The sequence below is a fragment of the Nilaparvata lugens genome, chromosome 1, assembly GCF_014356525.2.
Source record: "Nilaparvata lugens isolate BPH chromosome 1, ASM1435652v1, whole genome shotgun sequence".
Lineage (NCBI taxonomy): Eukaryota > Metazoa > Arthropoda > Insecta > Hemiptera > Delphacidae > Nilaparvata > Nilaparvata lugens.
In genome coordinates this window covers 29,185,610-29,211,403 of record NC_052504.1, presented here as the reverse complement: position 1 = coordinate 29,211,403, position 25,794 = coordinate 29,185,610, and the positions used below count along the sequence as shown (strand labels likewise).

General features: G+C 34.6%; 2 protein-coding genes across 3 annotated transcripts; both read left to right on the top strand.

Moving 5' to 3' along the window:
• The first annotated feature begins 6 nt into the window (after nt 1–6).
• LOC120350591 (microprocessor complex subunit DGCR8-like) lies at nt 7–4,842 on the top strand. The gene has a single exon (XM_039424758.1). It carries the CDS (start codon nt 196–198, stop codon nt 1,180–1,182), a length of 987 nt encoding a protein of 328 aa, XP_039280692.1. The 5' UTR covers nt 7–195; the 3' UTR covers nt 1,183–4,842.
• Nucleotides 4,843–13,378: 8,536 nt separating this feature from the next.
• Nucleotides 13,379–24,006, top strand: LOC120350589. 2 transcript variants are annotated; one of them, XR_005570918.1, is made up of 2 exons: nt 13,379–15,037; nt 22,145–22,252. XR_005570918.1 is itself a non-coding variant. In XM_039424727.1 (2 exons), the coding sequence occupies exons 1-2, from the start codon at nt 17,489–17,491 to the stop codon at nt 22,550–22,552; spliced, it is 474 nt and encodes a 157-aa protein (XP_039280661.1). In that variant the 5' UTR covers nt 15,429–17,488; the 3' UTR covers nt 22,553–24,006. The 2 variants fall into 2 exon arrangements, 1 of the variants encoding a protein (XP_039280661.1); XM_039424727.1 differs by lacking the exon at nt 13,379–15,037 and adding an exon at nt 15,429–17,554 and having other exon boundaries at nt 22,145–24,006.
• The last annotated feature ends 1,788 nt before the right edge of the window (nt 24,007–25,794 follow it).

The following is a 25,794-nucleotide window of genomic DNA, read 5'->3' as shown; positions in this document are numbered from 1 at the left end:
TGCTCCAAGCTTTTCCGTTTCAAGTCAATCAACTCAGTCAGGTACAAGTGCTGGGGAACACGCAAACTGATTGCTAGTCATAAGGAAGCTGAACGATTGCAGCGGCCCACTCTTCCCAATGGCACAAAACTGCTCAGGTTTGAGATACGCAATGCGGATGGCACTCCTACTAATCGGCCACAAAAAGAGTGGATCATGAATCCGGCTGGTAAAAGCTACGTCTGTATTTTGCACGAATATGTTCAACACGCTCTTAAGAGTCAACCCTCCTATGAATTCAAAGAATTACAAAATCCCTCTACACCATACAGTGCTGAAATATCAATTGATGGCATATCGTATGGAAAGGCGTTTGGGACCAGCAAGAAGCAAGCAAAGCTGCTTGCTGCCAAGGCAGCACTTGAAATACTCATTCCAGATATGAAATCGAAGATTGATCCAGATGGTAAGGCTACTAAAGCGCAAGGAACCGATGCTCATCTTTCAATATTTGATTTGATTCGCATAGAAGATCCACGTGTTATTGAGTTCAGTAATAAGACAACTGAACCATCTCCCTACAAAATGCTGCTAACGTGTCTCCAGCGGAACCACTCATTGCCAACAGTCAACTCCAATTACGTTGTTAGCAAAAAGGAAAAAAAGCGGAATGAGTTTACAATAACCGTGGGCGGCCACTCGGCAACTGTGGTTTGCAAGAACAAACGCGATGGGAAGCAGCGTGCTTCGCAGGCTATTCTACAGGCTCTGCATCCTCATGTCACCACTTGGGGCTCCCTACTGCGACTCTACGGCAACCGATCAGTTAGAAACATCAAAGAAAAGAAGCAGCAAGAGAAGGAGATCACTCTTCTTCAAAGTAAGGCTTCACTCAATAAACCGAACTTTGCCATTCTCGCCAAGCTCCGAGAAGAAATGCAAAAGCTGCATGATAAGAAGAACCTACTCCAACCTATTGGAAAATTTGTGCCTCCTGATGGTGTCAGCGTTTCATGCTTTTCATCGTCTGATCTTGATAAGCTCGACCTTGGCTCCAGTTCCACATCACCACCAGCATCCAGCATTGCACCAGCTCCCATCACTACACCAGCTCTCATCAGTATACCAGCTCTCAGCAGTACACCAGCAAGCTCGGACTCACTACCTCTGTTTGTCAAGGTACAGTCGCCCACAACCGATTGAAGTGGTGAGTAAACCAATTTAACAGCTTTCAATTACCTATATGGTAAGAACTGGTTGAATAGGATATGGATGCGTATTTTTATAGCTTGATAAAATTTATTCAACGTATATTAATTTTTTTCATTCTCCTTAATTAAGAAGTGAAGACTTGATTATACTTCATATAAAATAGTGATTACAGTATTATTCCATACTCGACGAGTATATTTGAAATAAGATTGTTCGTATTTAGCCTATAACTCAATGATAGGCAATGGAATATGTGAATTATAGTGTTATGCTGTTCTATCTTCCAAAAACGTGTTCTAGAATGATATCTCACATGCGTCTAGACTAGAATGAGCAGCTCATCTACGAAAAATAATTATTTTTCTAAAGGACTTTCAACGGAGGTTGGTTACAATAAATAAATATCAAAAGTTGTTGATACCATTACTCACGCAAATCAAGTAATCATTAAACTAATTTTCAGTAGAGATGTTCATTAGCCTCCTATTCTTTAAAGCTTCCTTTGATTAATTTCTGATAATGAAAACTATTGAATAGATTTAAATCTGAAAGTAAAATTCCAAATTGTTTTATTCATTAGATGAATGGATTATTTTTTGAGCTATGTGAGCTGTTATTCCAAGTGCATTACATTAGGTCTTCAATGATTAAACATACTGTTCATAATTGTCACACATTAAAAAAGCTTTTTGAAAAATTTGAATTGCTAAATGTGTAGGCCTACTGCTATTTTATAGTGTCTTCGTTATCATATTATGCATTTAGTCCTATTTAAGAGTAGGCTATTAATTTACAATAATATAACGTTATTCGGAAAATGAGACCCATACTTGATGGGACCTAATATTTTCTCATTATTCAATTATAAAATTATTTGTTATAAATTATTATTTTAAAATAAAAATTGAACCAAAACATTCAAGCTTTTTGAATCTGGTTAGCCTGCTACATCTATATATAATAAGATAAAAATTGGTTTATACATGTGCAGGATAGGAAATACACAAATGACGCATCATCACGTCTGAACTACTGAACTGATTTACTTGAACTTTTGCGTAAAGTTTCTTAATTTATCGAGTACTATTATAGGTTTATTTCCATTTTACTTAATTAAGTATGGTTATAATGATTGGAGCAAATTTATTCAATTTGTGATACAAAGTTTACGTAAGACAAAAGCTTAATCAAATCTCTATTGTAAATTAGTACAGTTCTGAATACTTACAATATCAGCATGAAATTATAAAAATAAATTCAAACTATTTGTGCTTTAAACAACCCTTGCGGAGCAGGGTTACCTGCTACTTACATAATATTTCTGATGTTATAATGCACAAGAAATAAACTATTCACTAGATTTTTTCTCAATAGAATGTTCTGTTGTGCCTGAAACTCATATAGACCTACATAGAAATCTGTGTTCTATGTCCTAGTATTTACAAAAAAGTAAGAAATGCATGTCGTCATAATTCATGCATTAATTTTCTTAAATGTTGTTATAAATACTATTTGAAACAATTAAAATAATTTAATAAAATTAATCATCCTGATTCGTTCATAACAGTTGAAATTAGAATAGCAGCATATTATCTCCCTATTGTATTATATAAATGTATTAACTGTAGTTGAAACGTACAAATATTGGATCCCAACCTGAATAATAATCAGATTTCGCGACTGTTTTACTCCCTGGACCATTTTTCGTCGTTGTTCGTTCTCTTAACATTCAAATTCATTATTTATTCATCTTACATCATGGGAGGAAAAAATTAGCTGTTTCAATCCAGCATTTGTATGTTTCATACAGCATTTGTATGTTAATGTATGTTTCACAGAGGCTACATTCAATAGACATAGCTTTTTAAATTTGCTAAGCGTTTTATAAACTCAACTGGTAACTGCTGAGGAATAATAAATATGAGTTTCAGCTCTCTAATGTATGAAGTATGATCGACATCCATTGTGGCTGTCCGAGTCCGGCCCCCAGCCAGACTCAATGTCTTCAATTTGTTTCAAACCATAAGAGACCATGACAATAGTATCTCATAATATCCATAACAGACTCTATAGTGTGATCCGTAGGCCAAGGGTGACCGAACTATGGTTTGCAACTATATTGTGGTTTGAAGTTACGTTGGGTCTTTTATGCATTTGCATTTGTTAACTGTATTGTGGGTCGCTCCAGCTGTAAAGTGTGCAAAATCCATCCTTGCTGCACTCTGCTTGGTCGGATAGACTTGAGAGCGATGGTAGTACTGAAATCAACCTTCATCATTTTATAAGAGAGTTAGACTTGCGGGTTAAAAAACTTAATCGCTGTGGAAATTTATAAAGAACGATTTTTTGCGGTGCAAACGAACCGCCAAATTCATTGTATTAGTGGGGCCTTAGTTTTGTAAAATAATATTTTTTTCATCTTAAACAGCTCAGTGCTGCTCTGTATTACGCGCCAAAATAGTCTGCTAGAATAATAATAAGATTGTTGGTCAAATTCCAGATGGCTTTCATTCATCTACTTCTCATCCATTGTTTGCCACTAAATAATTGGTTGGTTAAAATATTTAAAATTATTTTCATAAATCTTCGCAGCTTTCTTTGAATGAGTGCTATAAAATGCTATGAGCATAATAATTATAATACTGAACACATGTGACTTCTCAATATTGTAAATATGATACGTGTAATGAAATTGACAAGAATTACATGAAATTCATCAGAAATAAACATGAAATTAGAAATTATTGGTGGTGAGGCTTTATTGAAGTCTGTAAACAGAGCAAGAACATAAGACATCAATTCTAGATAAATGTTAGTAAACTTACTACCTCTAGTGTGAAGCATTTCCTCTGTTGTTTTGGAAGGATCATTGAAAACAGTTTGCCTCATGTATGCTTCTAAGGCTGGGTAGAGGTTCTTCTGGGAACTCTAACACATGCCTATAATGTCAGCCATCTCGTTATTGATACAACAAGGATTTTATGGATTTCTACTGCGAAAAATTTTTTTGAAGTTCTAGAAAATGTGACTTAAATAATAAAAAAGTATTTTATGTTTATTCATTTATTTATTCAAACATTCCAATGTGGGAGCATGCAAAGAAACCCCAAAAAATTGCTCTCTAATCAGTTACAATAATTTCACAAAATAAGAATAATTTAAAAAGGTATCAAGATGAAGAGAAAAAATTGAATTGAAACTAAAACATAGACTAATCTTATTTAAACAAAATAAAATAAATAAATTAATTATAATTGAATAAATAATTAAAATAATTTGTTAAATTCAATTAATTCAAGAATTTGGTTTACAAACATTGTTCAAATTAATTACTTCTTGTTAGATACAGATAAGTAGGCTATCATTGTCTTTTTACTTTTTGAAGGGCATGAAAATTCTGTTGTATTTTTCCGCAAAAATTAATAAATCAACTTTTCACAAAAGCCACTTCATTTTATTGAACCGAAAACATGAGTGAGAAAAAATAACAAACTTGAATATTACAACAGCTGACCATTGAAATTCTAATTAATTGATCACTGAATATGCTAGTGGGGCGCAGTACAAAATTATTCAATTACATTAGAAAAATTGATTTATAAAAAATGAATAAGGCCCGCCGCAAAATAGACCCACGTTAATCCACAAAAAGCAACCCACGCCGTGGGATGTTTTGTAAACCATTGCTATAGAATTATTCATAATCAATCAGCTGACAAGTGGATTATTCATTGCATGTATTACACAGATGTCTGGAAAAGCCTAGCACTGGTTTGCAGAACATCCCATGGCGTAGGTTGCTTTTCGTGGATTAACATGAGTCTACTTTGCGGCGGGCCTAAGGGGGTTGGTTTTTGCTTTCAAATGGCAATATGTTAGTATTGAAATGTTTTGTTAATATTAATAATAAATGTAATGAACGGAAACGTTGATCAAACCGCTGAATTTTGATGAACTGAAATCTAGATGAAATAAATGTCACCTTTTGAATCGTCCTTGAATTTGAAATCCATTTAATTTTTATTCTTCCAATTTTCTTCATGGGAGACAATCAAAATTATGCTATAAATTTATTATCGAAAAGCAACCCACGCCATGGATTGCTTTTCGTGGATTAACGTGGGTCTACTTTGCGGCGGGCCTTAAACAGTAAAATAGTATGGCAAGTATGGCACCATAAAGTAAAACATATGGGCACCTCATCCGCCCCGCGGGAACGAGCCGCCAATGCCATACAGCAGAGATGAATCAAGCAGGTCTATGAACCACGATAGAAGTAACGCGTGGTTAGCATGTTGATCCTCTCAACCATAAGCTAGCTTCCGTAACCAAGTGAGGGCACATAACACTTCTAAATAACATCCAGTTAATCAGTTAGAGTGTAATGCAACAACTACTATTCCTTCAGAGATGGGGAACGACTGACTATTTCCACTAACAATAAGCCAGTCTCCCAAAGGAGGATTTTAAAACTAACTAATTCAATATTATTTTTATAATCTGGCTCATGTGAAAAATAGATGTCACCTTTTGAATCGTCCTTGAATTTGAAATCCATTTAACTTTTATTCTTCCAATTTTCTTCATGGGAGACAATCAAAATTATGCTATAAATTAGTATAAAACGTTATATCAAATTGATTTTTTCTGATCAGATGGCATTCTTTTGTAAATATAAGTGAACATTAAATATCTGTGTAATCTTAGCCAAGCATGTAGACTGTATAAATGTTGTTAGATAGAATAAGTGATATACGAGAAAATTGAATTAAGGATTTAATACTTGAATGTAAGTGGCCCAAGAGATTATACATGCTGGCAACCAGTGGTGAATCAATTTGTTGCAATCAAATTGATTTTCCACTGAAATGAGTAGGTAGCTGAATGAAGAGATTGAAACAAGAAAAAATCAAATTGATCGAATTTATTGAAATAATCCAATGAACGGATTTCAAAGTAAAATTCATAAAAGAATTGAATGCACAAAAATCACTATGTAAGAACAACAAGAGAAGAAAGAATAATGCTATGAATTAATAATGCAGCAAATTATATGTAAATTGATATTAAAATTAAAAAGATTCATTTCAAAAATTGAATAAAAAACAATAATGATTGTGGTAAAATTTAAGCTCAAAAATTGCAAGTAAAACAGGGTAAGTATGAACAAATAAAAAAAAAATTAGAAAGGTTGAAAATTCCAAAGGAGATTGAATAATAATGAATCACTGAAACCAACAAAGATAAATCTTGAATTACCTGAACCTTAAAAAATGTCAACAATAAATATTGATGCAATGAAACAATTGAAGTAAAATTGATACGGTATGTGAAATTTAAATTGTGATTGCTTACATCTTGCAAATTACAATATTGAAATACGTCGGACCTGAAACTAGAAATCGACTACAAAGGATTAATCCTTTAATAAAAAATACAAATTGAAGATTTACAGGAATAATTGAAATGTTGAACAATAATAATTGATATTGAATCAATAAGACCAGTGGCGTAACGTTTCCAAACCGGGCCCCCCGCAAAAAAATTCCGGGCCCCTCTTCTAAAATCCTACCACCTTTATCCAACCCCCTCCTCCCTTAAACCCAAGAATTAAACTCTAATGTGAACGTACATCTTTCATGAGTGAATTACATAGATAGCTTAGTCGAAAAAATAAAACTTGCTCTCGATTGAATTCTACAATTCAAGTCAAGAATAAATGTTTTTATTTACGGCGCCCCTGCCACACTATATGGTATATAATTATGTTCAGGAATTCAATGGGAAAATAATTTATTTCCTCCAATGCTTACTTAAAGATAGTAAATGAAGATAACGATCTACTTTAGAGCCATTCTGACAATCTTTGCTTGAATCAGAGAGAAAAGAAGTAAATCTTATCTATAAGTAAGTGGTTTGAATAGTCTTAAGCCGGGTCCAGACGCTCAAGTTTACCATCAGTCTTTGCTCAAGCAAAATACGGATCGTTTGGTTCAAGAAAAAAAATTGCGTCCACACGCATCCGTCTTAGGGTGCGTACAGACTGTCGCTCTGCTCCGCAACCGAACGTCACTCCAGCAGAGCGATTGATGATCGATCGGGGAGCAACAGTGGTTCGACCGGGGAACGCGAGAAGAGCTAACATCTTCCGTAACGTTCATGATTGATGCGACTGTTTAGCGGGGGCGGAGCGACTGCGGTACGATGGAGGAACGAGGGCGGAGCGTGCTCGGTGCGGGTTGGAGGCGCGTATATGTGTACGCAGCTTTATGTGGTCCGTTTTCCTATTTAGCGCAGCTCCACTGCGTTGATATTTCACAATTTTCATCAATTCTTTTCGATAGATTATACGCAGAGTTTATTTTTCTTGCTGTAGCAGTGCCTAGTAGCAGTGAGCAGTGGGGTCAATCTATGCTCCTTGACATTTATTCACTAGTATGCCATATGCGTTTCTCTCTTCATCTCTATCACTATACTCTTTCGATTTTATTTTCCAAATACATGGATGTGCTTTGTAGAGTTCAATGAATTCAATAATGGATTCGCGTGGGTATGTACGCAAATCTGACATAATAAGAATAACTATGTAAACCAACTAACTGATAATTAACATGAACTAACTAATAATAAGACTGACATATAAATACTGAGAATATATTAATACTGATTCACCACATACAATTGTTTATGATAATAGCCCGGACACTTGACAGCTCAGTATACACTCACTCATCGAGAAGTTAATGAATACTGCAATCTGCAATAGAAACCAAGTGAAGTAGGCTACTGTATGTCCTGCACATGTAATATAAATTGGCAACAAGCCAAGGATATTGTACTTATACAATACAAGGGTATTGAGTGAAATGATTTTCATAATTTCATGTTTGATATGCCTGTCATCGCCATGACTATGATGTTTGACTTCTGTCAATGACCGATGGAAATTGGGCTTGATATGGCTCATTGAGTCTGAATTGTATACGCTTGACATATGTCCGGTAGATGAATAATAATTTATATCGTATTTTTTCGCTGATTCAACTGGATAATGCTATATTTAACAACATAATGACAAAAATATTACTGTTAATCGCTAAATGGCTTTGTTTACATGTCACATCTCAAGACACAATGATTGTAAATGGATTTATACTTGTAGATAGTATTTTTATTAACAATATAGTACATCTTATTATAAATCATGATAGTAAATCATAATATCAACCTTAAATTCTGAAAGTATCATGTGAATCAAAAAAGGGTTATGGCGTTATATACAATCGATAAAAAACTTGCTTATTTTCAAGTACTCGCGAGGCATTTTATTAATTTGAGAGCGCTGAATCCAAATCTGAAATCACAATTTCTCTATCTCCATTTGTACGCGATTTAGGTTTTGGTGGATAGGCAAAAGACGGACGGTTTGATGAAAAAAGATTCCCGGCCGATACATTTTAAGTTTGACGACATAACCCTTAAATGCATGGTTTTTTAATTTTCTTCCAAATAAATAGGTATTTTCTAGTGGATTATAGTCTTCAAATTGATGGAAAAATATTGAAAAAAATTTAAATCAACTATAAACAATTTTTTTAATGGAAAAATACAGGGTGATTTTTTAGTCCTGTTACCCAATTTTTGATGATAATTTATAAACGGAAATTTGGGTATTAATAAAAAAATAATATTTGTCATTTACAAAAGAAAATTGACATTTTATTACTCACATTTCTTAGTTACTTAAAATTATTACACCATATGCTCAAAATGTCCACCCATTGAGGTTATACACGCTCAGACTCTTTTCACCATATTAGCAGAAACCTTTTTCAGAGTTATATTGGAAATATTCGTGATTAAGTCTGTATAATTGGCTTTCAGTTCATCAATATTGTGAGGATTGTTTTTGAAGGCCTCAGACTTAATGTAGCCCCACAAAAAGTAATCAGGGGATGTGAGGTCTGGAGACCTTGAGGCCATAAACCCTTGCTTCTTGTTGTTCTTTGGTAAAAGACATTCTGTTCATAACACGACCGGAATCATCACAAAATGTTACACAGCCTAAGGATAATAAACTCGCACTGCCTTGTGTATACTGAGTGAGTAGGGCTACCAACTTCGTGCAACAAAACAAAATTTCCCTTTATTAGGGAAAAATTACCATGTATTAAAAATAGGGTAACAGGACTAAAAAATCACCCGGTAGTATGTTGCAGATCTGCAACATTATGCATTACTTATAAATTTATTATGTTTGGTGGAACTAAGCTTATAAATAACATAATTCAAGAATTGCATAAAAATCAATTATTATTGCTACAAAACTACATGTATCATAAGATAAAAATTATGTTAAGGTATCCAAAAATCATATAATATATCAGTCAGTCAAAGTTCATACATATGAATGTCAATTGGATAATTAGAAAGATCAAAAAGCTTCAAGATTATTTTTGTCAAAAATTACACCATCAAAATCAATTATAATAGCTACTAAACTACAAGTATCATATGACAAAAGTTATGCTAAGACATCCAAAAATCATAAAATATATTATACAGTCAAAATGCATAAATATATATATATATATATATATATATATATATATATATATATATAAAGGTAAATTAAATGATAAGAGAGATCAAAAAGCTGCAAAACTTTGTGTGAAAAATGAAAAAAATGGAATACAATTTGGTATTTCTTGTGTTCACAAACTAGAAATGGAACATTTTGAAACAATTATTATTGACCTCATTATAACAAAGTACCACATCACATTTCTCACATTTTGTTTGTGAATAGCCTTTACAATCTGGGAACTTGTAGGGCCCCTATGCTTCTTTGCTTGAATCTCTTGTTCCAGTGTGGTATTGCTTGGCCTACCACGTTTAGAGGGTTCATGATTACCCAAAAAACAAAGTGTTTCTGCAAGCTCACTACGAAAATCAGGCATATTCAAAAGTTTTTTTTCATCAACACCATTCCTAACACTAACGTTTTTATACAGCAGCCATGAGTTTATCACAGTAACATCAATCAGATGATGAATAAGTCTTAAATACCATTTGCGACTTTTAATTCTAATATGATATCTTCCAATATAGCTATCTAGATTGTCAACTCCCCCCATGTTAGAATTATATTCTTTGACACCTGCAGGACAAGCAATTTTTATTGTTTGTTTGGTTCTTCGATCATACCTATCAATTTCTGTTACTGGCTCTGCTCCAACAAATGTAGACAACAAGGTTACAACCTTGTTGTCTTTCCAAACTGTGGCTGAAATATCAATACCTTCATTTGTGGTCATATGCTCCTCGTATGTCCCACGGGGTACACTACTCTTCATGAGCTGTGATTTACCTGGAAGTTTGGAGTTTGGGAGCCTATTCTGTAATACTGTACCAAGGCAATGTATTCCTTTTTGGGCGAAATATGTGACTAATGGAACACCGGTGTAGAAGTTTTCAAAATAAATTATATGATTAACATTTGGTGTCACAGATCTTGCAAGTCTTACAACTGTATTAACAACTACTCCTAAATCTGGCTCATCATTCAACCTAGCCATAGTTTCTCTACCAGAATAAATTTCAAATGTGTAAGCATAACCTGATACACTGCAAAGAACAAACAACTTGAAACCCCATTTATGAGGTTTATTGGGTAGGTACTGTTTCATGAAATGTCTTATTTTTGTAGAACACATCTGTTCATCAACAGATAACTTTTGTTCAAAGGGAATTTTCTGGAATCTCTCATTGAGATGCTCAATAAGTGGCCTTATTTTGTGTAATCTGTCGTGATTGGGATCATTCACTGGCAGATGGAGGGCATTATCATTAAAATGCAAGCATTCCCTCAATTTTTCAAACCTATTTACTGTCATTGTCTTTGCTATTTTTTCAAATCTATTTTTGGTCCAGTATGACCTTACATTGGGATATTTCAATACAGACATGAATAGTAAAATACCTATGAATTTTCTGATTTCAGCAGCATTAGTATTGACTGCACCATTGATGTTTTGTTGAGCTGAGTACAAATTAGTTTGTTCAACTATGTGAGCAATGAAGTCAGCTGTTAAAAAATATGAAAAAAAACTGATAGGGAGTTTCTAGTTCCAATATATCTGGGCTGAAGTCAGAATTTCCTTGGAAAACTAAATTAGCATTGTCCAATAACATGTCTTTTTTCTTCCACACCAATTTATGGATAGCAGCTCGTCTATCTGCACTAGAAGAAATTGGTTCATCAGGTTCAGGCCTCTGAGTAGTGGTTGCAATTATTATTTGATTATCTCTATCACCTACTTGAATATTCTGCTGAGCCCTTGAAGTGTCTTCAATATTTTGAGTTTTCTCTAAACGTTTATTTTCACTAGCTTCATCCACTGTTTCACCATTATCACTAAGATTTTCACCATCATTCACAAAATCTGGATCAGAGTCATCAATTTCGTCAATATTATCCTCAAAGTCATCTTCCGAAACATTGCCATCCAAAATTTGCTGCAGGTAGTTCTCCAATTCATCGTCAGTCAGAATTCTTTTTTTAAAATTGTTTCAAAACATTATTGAAACTTCATAAACATAATCAAATCAAGCTAAAATGTTTAGTGTAACTCAAACTGAAGTGAGGTTAGAGTCCTGGTGTCAAGTGACTACTGAAAGTGAGCTTGGTGCATAATGTTGTAGAAGTACAACAATCATATAAAACAGCTGTAAACAGCAAATAGCTATGTTATCATCAATCTGGCATCACAGAATTAATTATTACTATATTCTGCATTGATATAGAGTTTTTTATTACACTAAAATACCAAAATAATCATAAATTGTCAATCTACTTGAATGCATATTGCAGTCAAACCATTTGCATGGCATAGATTACTAAAGAGACAGCTGTTTTCAATTAATATAATATTTAGAAGGTAATGGGATGACTGAAAGTATGTTGTAGAAGTACAATAGCATGCATTCAGCTCTGTAAATTATTTCTAAGCTGGAAAAGAGATGAAATTTCTGTATGTTGCATATCTGCAACTGGATGCATTTAAACCCATCCGTTTTACCGTCCAGACGCAACGACTTACATGTTCCGACTTTTGCTTGAGCAAAAGACTGAAGCTAAACTTGAGCGTCTGGACCGGGCTTCAAGCCCGGTCCAGACGCTCAAGTTGTCAGTCTGGATTGTCTTACCGGATGTATAAATTTTAATGATTTGTAAACAAACAACATTCCTAATTTTTCAATAAGCTCACTACCTGCACACAATTATTGAAGCTCTGTCAATGGAACTATAATATTATTATTACGAGTAGATTTGAACAATGATTGTTTTTCTTTCTTGCCTTATTCATTATTTTGCAGGTTATTTTGCAGCTTATTTCCTATGCAGGTTGTTATTAAACTTTATTGTTGATAATAATATAGTCTATGTAAATTATGGATCTATTTTGAAGAGACAATTTTCGACTTGTATTCTCTTGATATTAATTTATAACCAGACTGATAAAATTGTTCTATTGCATATTTCTTCTTACACAATGAATCAGACCTGTCATTTCCCACAATAAAACTTCTGCCTTTTTATCAAAAGTTACTTCCATGATTATTTAATTTTTCTTTTTAAAGTGTGCAATATATAATTATCATTCCGGGCCCTAACCCGGGCCCCCTAGACCGGGTAATTTTATTTTTTCAGAAAGCCTATATTAGCCTACATATTATCTGGGCCCTAGCTCCGGCCCCCTAGGGACCTGCCCCCCCTCGCGCCGCGGGGGCAGCGGGGGTGTACGTTACGCCACTCAATAAGACATTAAGGATTGCAATTCAAATTAAATCGAAAATGTAGAAAAAGGGGCATCAGTAAAAGATTCTGATATTATCAAATTTCTAAATCAAAATTATAGAAGAAAGGTCAAATGATTAAAAAATTAAAAGATTGAAGTTATGGAATAATAATCAAATTTGGGGTTTGAACAATATGATAAGCCTAGAATTAATTCAATTATAGCTTATTAAATGACAAACTTTACAAATTAATTTTGAAGATTATAAAAATTGACAATACCATTAATATGTTGATTCCTTGTTTATGTAGTTTAATAAAAACAAATTATTTTCAATAATTAGAAAAAAAAAATTTTCTTAAAATTATTTAAGGTATTAAAATACATCTAAACATTTTCAATGTTATTAATTTTTTGAATATAAACCCCTAAGAAAACATATTCACCTTTAAATTTGCAATTTAAAATCATTTTTGAATATAAGGTTTAGAAAAACCGAGAGGATTTTAGTTATCTAAACTATTATTAACCTTCAAAGTTGAAAATATTCATTAGGTTAAAGCCTAAAATTAGTTTAATAGGTAATTGACAAAATTAATTTCATAAATTGAAGAAAAATTCATAAACTAGAAAATGACAAATCAGTGAATAGACAATTACTCAACTTGAGATTGTAGGTAGCAAAATGACCAATTCAGAATAAGTATGGAAGTATGAAGTTGTAATTGAAGTTGAAGCTAATATTCGTCAGGTCGTTGAACTCTATGACTTGATGAATATGGGAACATAGTCTGATATCAATGAAGTCAAAGCCGGGAAAAATGTTCACAAAAGGTAACACACTTCATAAACACGATATGCAAATTAAGTTCAGAATGCAAAAGTGAATGTTCTAGTTGAATTCAAGAGTGCTTGAATTGACAAACTAAAAAACGTTCATAAGAATGAAAACGTGAAGCATAGGTTTGATAGAATTCAATAACCAGAAACCAACCATGAATTGATTTAAATTACGTTATTACCGCTACGTTGCCGTTGACCAGTTGTCACTGAATAGGCTGTGTCAATGTTGCTTAGGCCTTATTCTGATCAGTGGACGGCCTCAGTCCCCTCGTTATGGATGAACTCTTCCACAGAGTATAGTGGCTTGAACGCCAGCCTACATCTCATCCTTCTCTTGAAGTCAAAGACCCCAGCCTTCTTATCTCCTCAGGCAGAAGATTGAAGAGCTTCAGCGCCAACATTGGAAATGATCCCTGAGTCCTTTAAAGTCTACATCTTGGATGTCAAGATTCCTTGCTGATCTGGTGTGGTGATGGTGAGTCGCACATCTTTGATCGTACCTTCCAATGTTATCCTTCACATGCACAAGGGAGTCAAATACATACTGACTGTAGTCTGTTGACTTGGTCAATATGTTATGAGCTGAGAACAGTGGTCAGCAGTGCTCAATTCTTCCCACAGATGACAAAATCCTAACTGCCTTCTTTTGTAGCAGCAATATTATTCTCGTCCCAGCTGCATGACCCCACAGTAGAATTCTGTAGGTTACATGACTATGGAATAGGGAATGATTTGATACCAAATAGTCTGATGGGACAGCTGTCTTCAATTTTCTCATAAGGTAAGTGACTCTGGAAAACTTGTGACACAACTGTGATATATGCTCGTTCCATGTCAGCTTGGGATCTATCCAGAATCCAAGTAATTTAACTGAGCATGTACTTACAGAACTGGTATTCTTCGATGTACATATTAGGCTTTGTGTTTTGTCCTTGTTCATTTGAAGCCTATTTTCTGAACCGGCTTTTATCTCCAGCAAGGAGTCTATCACATTCCACCTGAACCTGTTCTATACTTCTTTCCCTTGCCAACAGGGTTGTGTCATCAGCGTACAAGAGAGACTGAGCTCCTAAGTCCAAATCATTCACAAGAATCAGAAATAACAGAGGGCCAAGCACTGATCCTTGTGGGACTGCATGGAGCACATCAAGCTTAGCTGACTGAGCCTTTTCCACCTCCACAATCTGCTTTCTGTTCTGCAGGTATGATTGTGAAGTGCTAAGCACTACACCCTCAACTCCATAGCACTCCAGTTTTTGTAGCAGCAAAGTGTGTGATACCCAATCAAAGGCTTTACTCAAATCTCATAGCACCAAACCAATGGAATCTCTTGCCTCAAAAGCCTCCAAAATACCCCTAACAAGAGACAAGACAGCTGTAGTGGTTGATTTTCCCCTGTGAAAACCATGCTGACACTCCACAAATAACTCATTCCCCTCAAAGTGGTTAACCAGTTTCTCCTTCATTACAGACTCCATGACTTTACCAAATATAGGGACAATGGAAACTGGTCTGAAATTTTCCAAAAGATTAGGGTCTCCTTTTTGTATATTGGGACAGTCTTGGGACTGCTTCAGCTCATCTAGCATGAGACAGGCATTGATGGATTGTTTGGTTAAACAACAAAATGTTCAAAATCACAAATTGTAATGAAAGATAAACGTTTTTTGATGTTTCCAAGTTTTTTATTGATACATAACCTAACAGGTTTCAGCACGTTGTGACAAATAAATGTTATGTGTTATAAATTTCAAAGAAGCTTGATTGAAAAGTCTAAATTGATGATAAATCAAATTTTTAATAATATTGTGAAATGTTCGAAACACCAAATAATATAGTCTAGTTACTTGTAATAGCTGATGATTACAAAAACGAAATATTTTGAAAACGTGGTCTGAACAGATACATACAAGTTTTTTTCCAAACACACAAATCAAAATAATGACAAAGCCGAATTCAAATTTAGAACGCACAAAACACTTGACTAATATTAGGGATTGAATGAATTACCAAACTAAGTAATATATTTGAAGGATTGAAAAGAAAACAATGGATAAAATAGATTGAACGCTGTGACAAGACAAATTGATGTGTAGACAATGACATCAGAGAGAAGAGTGATGCTTCCAAGTGAAATGGAATCAAGAAAAGGCTAAAAATCACAATCTAGGACACCAGAACAAAGAGAAGCTAAAAGAGCAAATTGAGGCTCATAAGAATGATTTCAAAGAGTAAACCGAAAGAGATATCAGCTCAACAAAGGACACTAATATGAGCCAATAAAAATACAACCAAATAATATATTGACTAAAAAAGATCGAAGAACAGTGAACCTCAAAACAGCAATGTATATTGATTGATTGACCTGAAATCAATATTAGAAGAATGCAAACAACATAACTTAAAATCAAAAGATGAGTTGAAATTTCACATATCAATTCTCATGTCCATCATATCCTTGGTCTATGCCTATTTCTACTATATTTCAGATGAACAACAACTCACATCATCAAAAAAGAGCTGCTGCTGTCATATGGATTGGGCAGTGGAACAAAATGTGACTCCAACTGCCCTACTATTTTGGATAGTGGTGTCACTGATGAAGACAGTGCTCCACCACCTATTTTGTATATTGCTACCTGAAATCAAAATGCAAGCATTGAAAAGTCAAATTAAGTAATCTGGGGTACTAATATTTTGTGCTTTAAAATTCAGAGAAAATTCTTAAAAAAAATAATATGTCACCTCTCAATCTTCTACTTTCCATTCTGAGCAACACAGCTATCTGCATGTAGCAGCATGTCAGTTTCACCATTGCCCCTATACTAAAAAAAATGATGGAGCATACTGACCACAGCATTGGCCCCTTTAGATACAACCACTATCTCAGGAATAATGTAATTTTGTTGTTGCGATTTGTTTTGCACATTATTCCAAAAATTCCTTTTTTGTAGGGAGCTAGGAAATATATAGGACCTGGTTGAAGCGGTAGTCCAGACAATGAATGCTCAAAAAACGGTATAGAGGGGAATGTTGGGAAGACAATTTTAGACCCCACAGTTCTGTTTGGGGTAGTAAGGAGGTAAACATATCAAAAGTCCCCATTCCTAACTCATGTGCTAAGGGGATGAGGGTGGTTTAAAAGTTGCATTTTTAAGCATCTTCTTCCACGCTCATAAATCTTGAGAACAATGCATTTAACGGACATAACTGACTATTCAAAAATGAAGCTTGATAAATTCTCTACACTTTTTGTTCACTGAAGTTTTGTTATATTCCCAACAGTTCCCGAGATATTTGCTCCTGAATGTGTGTAATTGTTAAAATAACAGGTTTTTATCCAATGTTTTGCTGTTAAGGGTTTATTACTCTCCAACAATACATCATAGAAACTGATGCTTATTGTAGGTTTAAAGAGCATTGAAATCTATCTGAAATGATATATTATTTCACTATTCCAAGTTCTCCTCTCATTGTTAAGCCTTGTTTACATTGGTCAAGTTACTTGAATCAAGTTAACTTGATTCAAGTCATTTTGAATCAATTTTGGTGTTTACACTATATGAACGATTTTTGCAAACTTGAATTCAAGTGGAGGGATTGGTGACATTCCCAATAATTTTGTGTAATAATTGTTGTTGTCTGCAGTGAAAATGGCCGTCACTCCTGATGATGTAGCTGATGCTCTCCGTCAAGTCATTGCACTGGTAGTACCATTAGTAAGTAATATTACAGAAAATGCATTAAGAAAAATTAAAAGAAGAAGAGGAAGATTATGGGTACGGAGTTGGATTAGTCTTAGATCAGTACTTGGAGCCTCAAACAGTTTACTCAGAGAATTAGCTGTTGAGGACGTGGATTCATACAGAAACCACCTAAGAATGACACCATAAAAGTTTGATGAACTTTTGTCTTTGGTTGAAAAGAAGATTACAAAAAAGGATACAATGTTGAGGCTAGCAATACCGGCAAAAACAAAACTTGAAATAACCTTAAGGTATTTAGCTACTGGTGACAGTTTCACTTCTTTGCAGTATCTATACAGAGTGCCAAAAAGTACAATCAGCAAATTCCTACCTGAAGTTTTGGCAGCGGTTTACGAAGTACTTGAAGAATATATTAACCCTTTGACTGCCGGACGATTATGCGAGTAAAATGCATGGGAGTGACTAGCACTACTGTCTGAGTACTGCCAGCCGTATTTGCGTACTGCATGTCCAGAAATGCCACCCCAAAATCACTGATTTTGCAGACATCTGATAGAAAATCTGTAACTTCTTTCATATTGATAGTAGATATGTGATTCTCATATCATTTTTTTCATAATTTCATATTCTTGATCATTATGCCAGTAGTGATCTTGAAATTTCATAATATATTCACATTTTCTAAGTTGGAAAAAAAATTTATTAAAATTTTTTTTTTCAACTTTGAAACGTTATATTGATGTTATGAAATTTCTCAATGTAAATAACAAATATATGAAATGAATCAGCTTTTTTTGATGAATAAACCCTGAAAATCTCATTGAAATCTGTTCAATAACAATAATTCGAGACTTTTTTTAGTTAACCCTTGTAAAATTGCCAATTTGACATTAGCTTCAGACTTGGGCTTAATTATCAGTACCCACCCAATTAATTTTTGGGACCTTTCCAAGTATGTTATATTTGTTGCTGGGTAATTGTAGCCTATCATTAAATATATTGTGTGATACACCTAAGTTGTGGGGGGTGTTTCTGAGTGGGGGGGGGGTCAATAAGAGGGCTCCTTATTGAGATGATCATATTATGTCAAATATGAGTATGTGCAGCCTCATAACTATAATAACTGTAATACTGCAATGTTATTTGGATTTTATATTCATAAATTTATTTATATTTATTTCAATAGTAATAATGTACATACCGGTAATAATGAAGAAAAGTTCTCACTCAACAAAAAGAATGAAATATGTAAAATCAAATCATTTTGAACTAATGACAGTTCCAACTTAGATGTCCAACTTATTACTTGAATGTACTATTGATTGGTATAATAAAACGAATAAAATAGTATGATAAATGAATATCTGGATTAGAGCTATTTACAACTATATTCATTCACACTTTATTTCACTTAGAAATTGCAACGATGTTGTATGAGACAATCTAAGTGAAGACCTTTTTTGCATTTCACACACTCAGTCAGTGAACGTTTCCGCTTTCCTTCTGGATTCTTTGCTCCACTACATTCACAACAATCTTTTTCCTTCTTATTCTCAATTTTTTCTACTCCAAAACTTGTAGAAGAAACACCACTCTGCATAGCAATTTGATTTTTTTCAGTAAGCCATTCCTGTGCTAAATTTTCAATAACACTTATCTGGAATTGGAGTCTGGACACTGGCTTGTCAGTATTCAATTTGTATAGTACATAGGAATTCAGAGCCATCCTACCAAAAATATTAAAAGCAACTTTCTTCCAGTGTTTTGAAGCCCTTCGTTCATCAAGATACGTGTACAGCATCTGATCTGTGCCATCTATTCCACCCATTCCATGGTTGTATTCGTAGACAATCTGTGGTTTCTTCTTCACTACTATCTTGCCAGACCTTCTAATGCTGTATTGCACGCTTACAGCCCTTGCATCGGTAGAAAGTAGAATAAATTGTGACTTATTAGTTGATTTCTCTCTGAAAGCCATGAGCAGGAGTGGTCCTTTTCTCACATAGACCTTTTTACCGACAGGATACTTGCCAAGCAACTGTTTTGGTATACCCTTCCTACCTAATCTTACCGTCCCAGTGACAAAGGTATTTTCTGAATAGAGGAACCTGGCTAGTTTTTTAGATGTAAAAAAATTGTCCAAATACATATGGTATCCCTTATTCATAAGATTACTCATCTCTAGCAATTTCTTCACTACTGAAAATCCCAATCCATAATTTGCTGTATCTTCATTTCTTTCTTCATACTTAGAGCCTCGATAACAATAAAATTGATAGCAGTAATTGTTTGTGGAGTCGCTAAGAACCCAAAGTTTTATGCCCCAACGATGATGTTTTTTCTTTGGGATGTACTGCGTGAGAGCAATCCTTTCCTTAGTGCCTACCAACGACTCATCAACTGACAACTTCTTGTAGAGGACGTAGTATAAACGAAAAAGCCGATTAGCATGGTCAATGAGAGGTTGGAATCTTCCACATGGATCGTAGTTTGGGGTGCCACGAGCAGCAAGGGTAGTCGAATCAACAATGTGAAAAAATTTTAGCAGAATTTGAAAACGATTTCTGGTCAACATTTGCTGGATCCACTGACTATTTTGGGAGGAGGAAGTAAACCAGTAGCTTTCAATTGATGGCTTTCGACAGATGCCCATATTCATAATAACTGAGATAAACCCCTTCATTTTGGCCAAAGTAACATTGCTCCAATCACGTAGTCGACTTTTTGGTGAAATGGCCCACATGAGTTCAAAAATTGTTGGGCATATCTATTTGTCTCTCACACAAAAGTGTTCAACAATGTCAGGGAAAAAAATAAATTGAAATATTCAATTGGAGAGGAATTTCGTGGGGGACAATGTTTGGGTCCCGATTGTTCACCAAACATGAAGGAATGTACATAGCCCACATCTTCTCCATCATTTATCTCCTCCCAATCACTGCTATCAGGACTAGCTTGCTGTTGTCTGAGTGTGGGTCTAGTTCTACCCCTGTCACCCACTAATCTTTGCCTTACCCTCCTATTCACTACTTCTTCAGGTGCAGAATCTTCATCTGAACTACTAACATTAGGAGATGACTCACGTCTATTTTGTATGTGAGGGTTCTGTAACCCTGAAGTTCCTGGTTGAGATCCTCTACTTTCTACCCCGGGAATATAGTCCGGATCATCATCTGTATCATCTAAAAAGTCCACTCCACTGATGTCAGAAGATGAGGTTGAGCTATCATGCAATGAACTATCATCACAATCTATAAACTGGACACCTGACTGGCACAATCTGGAAACTAAAGTTCCTTCACTAACTGGAGAACGTCCACGTTTTTTTGAGTTCATATTGAAGGGAAAAAAACAACTGATAAAACAATCCTCACACACTATAGATGCTGTACCAATGAAAATAATAACCTCACTGTGTTTACTAACACTGTTTAGAAAGCATTCTTGATATCAGCTGTTTCATTATGTCAGCCAAAGCTAACATGATTATGTGAACAAACAGTTGAATTGATGAAATTCAAAGCAAAATACTTGCTGAACAGTAAGTGAAATCTCATTATTTATTTTTTTTTCATGTATAGAAATTATTTCTCTTTATTTTGATACAAAAAACGTGAAAATAGAGAGAAAATTCACTTCATGATAAATAAAAAACTTGAATGCCGATTAGATCGGCGTGCGGCATTTCTCGCACTCATACCCATTGGCGATGAAATCAGCTCTTGGCATTTCTAGCATGAAAAGGCACAGCCGATGAGATCGGCTTCTGGCAGTCCTAGCTTATAATAGAACAGCCGATTATATCGGCTCTTGGCAGTCAAAGGGTTAAGGTAAACTAAAAACACATTATATTTTATAGTTATGTTTACTGTTACAAGTAGGATGTCAATTAATTTTTAAATGCTTTCATAATCACAATTGTTGTTGTCAACAACAATTTCTTCCATAACCATAAAATTTTCGGAATCATTTTGTTCTTTGTTGGTTTCTAGTAAGAAACTGGTTTGCAAAGCAGTAGAAAGTAAGTCGTTTGAATTTTCTTGGTGATGAATATCTTCCACATCAGTTCTGTCAGATCCAGATACAGAGGTAGCTATGGTTGGTGATGGCGAATAATATCTGTGAATTTGCATGTTTCGATTCAATGATTCCATTCTTGCAGTTATAAGAATGTCTTGGATAGCTTTTTGAGCCTTAAGAGAATCGATTGGGTTTAATTGCCCCAATTGTGCTGAAACATACTCTCCAAAATGAGACAGTTCATCACTAGTGTGTCTAACAGAAACATTTTTGCCAGCTGGCTTAACATTTTGTGATATTACATGTAGTTTATCAACTATGTGTTCAACAGCACATATTTAGGATATTTTTTGTTTTTTGGAGCGTGGAGGATGCATTCCAGGTGTTTGAGATTTAGTTATTTTTTGTTGTGGTTGAACAATTGGAGAACTTGGAGAATCCACATCCTCTATATCGTCAGTCCCAGATGCGTCAGTAAGTGTGGGCAGAATTTGGAATTCCTTATCCTGAAATGAAACAGAATAACTGTACAAAATAATACAAATATCCTGAAAAAAATTGAGGCAATACATTTTTTTTCAGGTGCCAAGTACAAAGGAAGAGTGGGAGTTGGTGCAACATAAATTTGAAGTGCAGTGGAACTTTCCCAATTGCATAGGAGCAATTGATGGGAAACATGTCCAAATTAAGTGCCCTGCTGAGAGTGGTTCGATTTACTACAATTACAAGGGTACATTCAGCATCATACTGTTCGCATTAGTTGATGCCGAATACAATTTCTTATACATAGATGTCGGTGCTAATGGAAAGTCAAATGATGATGCAGTTTTTCAAGCATCAACATTGAACATTGCAATGGAACGTAACACCCTTAATTTACCACAGAATGCGGTTGTTGTTGCAGATGATGCATTTCCTCTAAGAAAGGACATACTGAAACCTTTCAGCAAACATAACTTAACAATTTCAGAAAGAATATTCAATTATTGACTTTCTAGAGCTCGTAGAGTTTCGGAAAATGCTTTTGGCATTTTAGTTGCTAGATTTAGAGTATTCGAACGGCCTATTGCATTGATTCCTCAAACTGTAGATTTGGTTGTCAAAACTTGTTGTGCACTTCACAACTGGCTACGCAAATCATCAGGGAAATATTACCTTCATCCTTCATCTGTAGATGTGGAAGACATGACAACATGCACAATCATACCAGGCACATGGCGCACCACTACATCATGGCGCAATACATCATGTCTGTTGAGGACATCGAAACTGACTTCGACAAATGCTTACAAACAAGAGCTCAAAAAGTTTAGAGAGCAGTATGAAAATTTCATGTGTTCAGAACAAGGGTCACTACCATGGCAATGGAAGTGGATTGGTGCTGATCAACCATCGAACAGCCTTTAACTTTGTACAAATGTAATATGTTAGCCTTTCCTGTATGTTGTATGCTGAAGGTACTCAGTTAAAATACTATTACTGCAATATTTGTATGTAAATATGTAACTTATAGTATATAAAAGCATTTTATTAATAAATTATTTGTAGACATAAAGAAATGTAGTTTTTACTTACCAGAGTTGAAGTAGAAGGTCGGCTGGATGAACGACCCATTAAAAACTTTACAGCATGGAACCAGCTAAGTTTAGGTTCGTACAGTTCATCTGCAGCTGAACCTGATTTTTTGGATTTCACAATTTTAATGCATTCTTGGCTGACAATGGTTTTGATTAGTTTTATTTTGGCTCTTACCACATCCAAGGTGATGTCGGGAAAATTGGTTTTCAATTGGTCTACCAAACCTTTAAATCCGGCATCTCTTAAATTCCTATTTTTATATTCACTCAAACCCGAGTTCCACAGTACAGGATAGTTTTCATACACCTCCAGGAACTCAATAATTTGATCACTTGTCCACTTAGCACTTTTTGAACTCATTTTTAGAAAGATGCTTTTAACATTAACAATAACAAAACAACACCACTCAACGTGACACTAGATTTTTAGGTTAATCCTTGAAGCAAGTGAGCTTGAATGTGTGTTTACACTGGTCAAGAGACCTCCCTACTTGTTTCAAGTGCAGCCAACTTGACTCCAAAAATCAAACATGTTCAACTTTTACTTGACACTTGAATCTAGGGGTCAAGCACTACTTGAACGAGGTAAAAATCACTTGAAGAAGCATTTACACTGTTCAAGCACAGTTCAAGTTACTTGACTCCAGTAAACTTGATTCAAGTAACTTGACCAATGTAAACCCCGCTATAGAGCAGCTTCAATGTAGGGGGTGAAATTTTCATTGCTGCAACAAGTGTCAACTCAGCGGTTCCTCAACTTCAACAGAGCAGATAAAGATGCACACTTTTGCTATTTTCACCTACCAACTAGTCCAAATGAAGCTACAAAGTCAAAAATTCTGTCACAGACACCCCCTTCAAATGCCATTGTCAAACGATCAATTGTTGCAGCAATAAAAATAACTATTGGAAAATAACTAATAAAATAACTAATGAAAATAAGCTGCTATAACAATTAAAGGAAAACTTGAAATAGAGAAATAATACATCATTTCAAAGAGAATTCAATGCTCTACAAACCTACAATAAGCATAAGATTTTATGATGCATTGTTGAAGCCCTGAAAGAGCAAAACATTGGATAAAAACATGTTATTTTAACAATTACATACCTTCAGGAACAAATATCTTGGGAACTGGTAGGAATATAACAAAAATTCACTGAACAAAAAGTGTAGAGAATTTATCAAGCTTAATTTCTGAATAGATGGTTATGTCCATTGAATGGATCAAAAATACAAAAAAATTGGTGGAAAACTTGTTTTTTTCAAAAATGTCACACCTTCAAGAGCAGATATCTCGAAAACTAGAGAAGATATAAAAAAAAGTTGTGAAATTAATATTGTAGGAAATTATGTAAGCTTCAATTTGTTATATGACAGTCTTGTCCATAGAATACATAGTTTTTCAGTTTTATGTGAGAAATCAAAAAAATGGTACCTTTGAACCATCCCCACCCCCTTAGCACAGTGGGTAGGGGTGGGGACTTTTGATATGTTTACCTCCTATCTACCCTAGACAGAACTGCGGGGTCAAAAATTGTCTTCCCAACTTTTCCCTCTATAACCTTTCCTTGACTCGAATATGGGTTGGATGGTATGAAATTTGTTTAGCCATATAGAAAGAGTAATGGCATGATCCTTGAAATGAGCATGGAGCTCTAGGGGTTTGAGTAAAATTATGTTGCTGATTTTCAAAAAAACATTTTCACTGTAAAATTTTCTCTCCTCCATGACCTTACTGAAATGGACAGACATTTCCTGTGAAACTTTCATTTTTGTCATTTCAGAAGCTGATCCTAACTGCTTCAAAGTTGTGTAGTTTGCCTGGAATTTCTTCACATAAATCTGACTTGGGACTCAATTATAATATCAGGGCAAAACTGAAGCCACATCCTTGTAAATAAATGGAGAGACACTGCTGTGCTATTTTTTAAATTACAACTTTCTTTGTATAAAGAGTAAATGGCTACTTTATCACTAGTTGGGAGCAGCTTTAGAGGCATTATATTGGCTGACCTGTTGGCCAGGGAGAAAGAGGGCATTTTACTTGAAAACCTTTCTCAATCTTTTCAGCCGCTCTCTAGAAAATGTTTGGCTGAATAAGAATGTCTTCTCACATAATGCTATTCATAATAAATTCTGGTTCTGGGCCATTTATGAGTACTTAGAGCTTTTTTCAGCCAATAGTATTTTCTGCAGTACAGCACAGTACACGTAATCTCCCAATACAATCAAATCTAATTCATTCACATGCTCTTCATAATAATATAAATTACGATTTTCAGCTCGTATGTCTGTGGTCCTCAACTGTAAAAAAGTCACTGCACTGTTTCTCTTGAGCCTGTTTACAACCACAACCTTCAGGTTTGAAATCTCTTAAAATAGTCTCTTCCTTATCAGGAGTTTGATTAGCTTGAAACTTAATTACTTTTCCTGAGCACTTTTTGTTATACCCTTTGCTACCTTCTTTTCTTCTGTATTATCAGATAATATGAATGAATACATTTTCGGTTTCAAACCAACAAATTCAGATATTATTAGCCCTCCCAGCTCATCTTTAAATTTCCCTATAATTTTATTATTTTTATAACTATAACACATATGATCTCTTTTTATAGTTTTATGTGTCAAATATATTTCCATGTATCTTAATC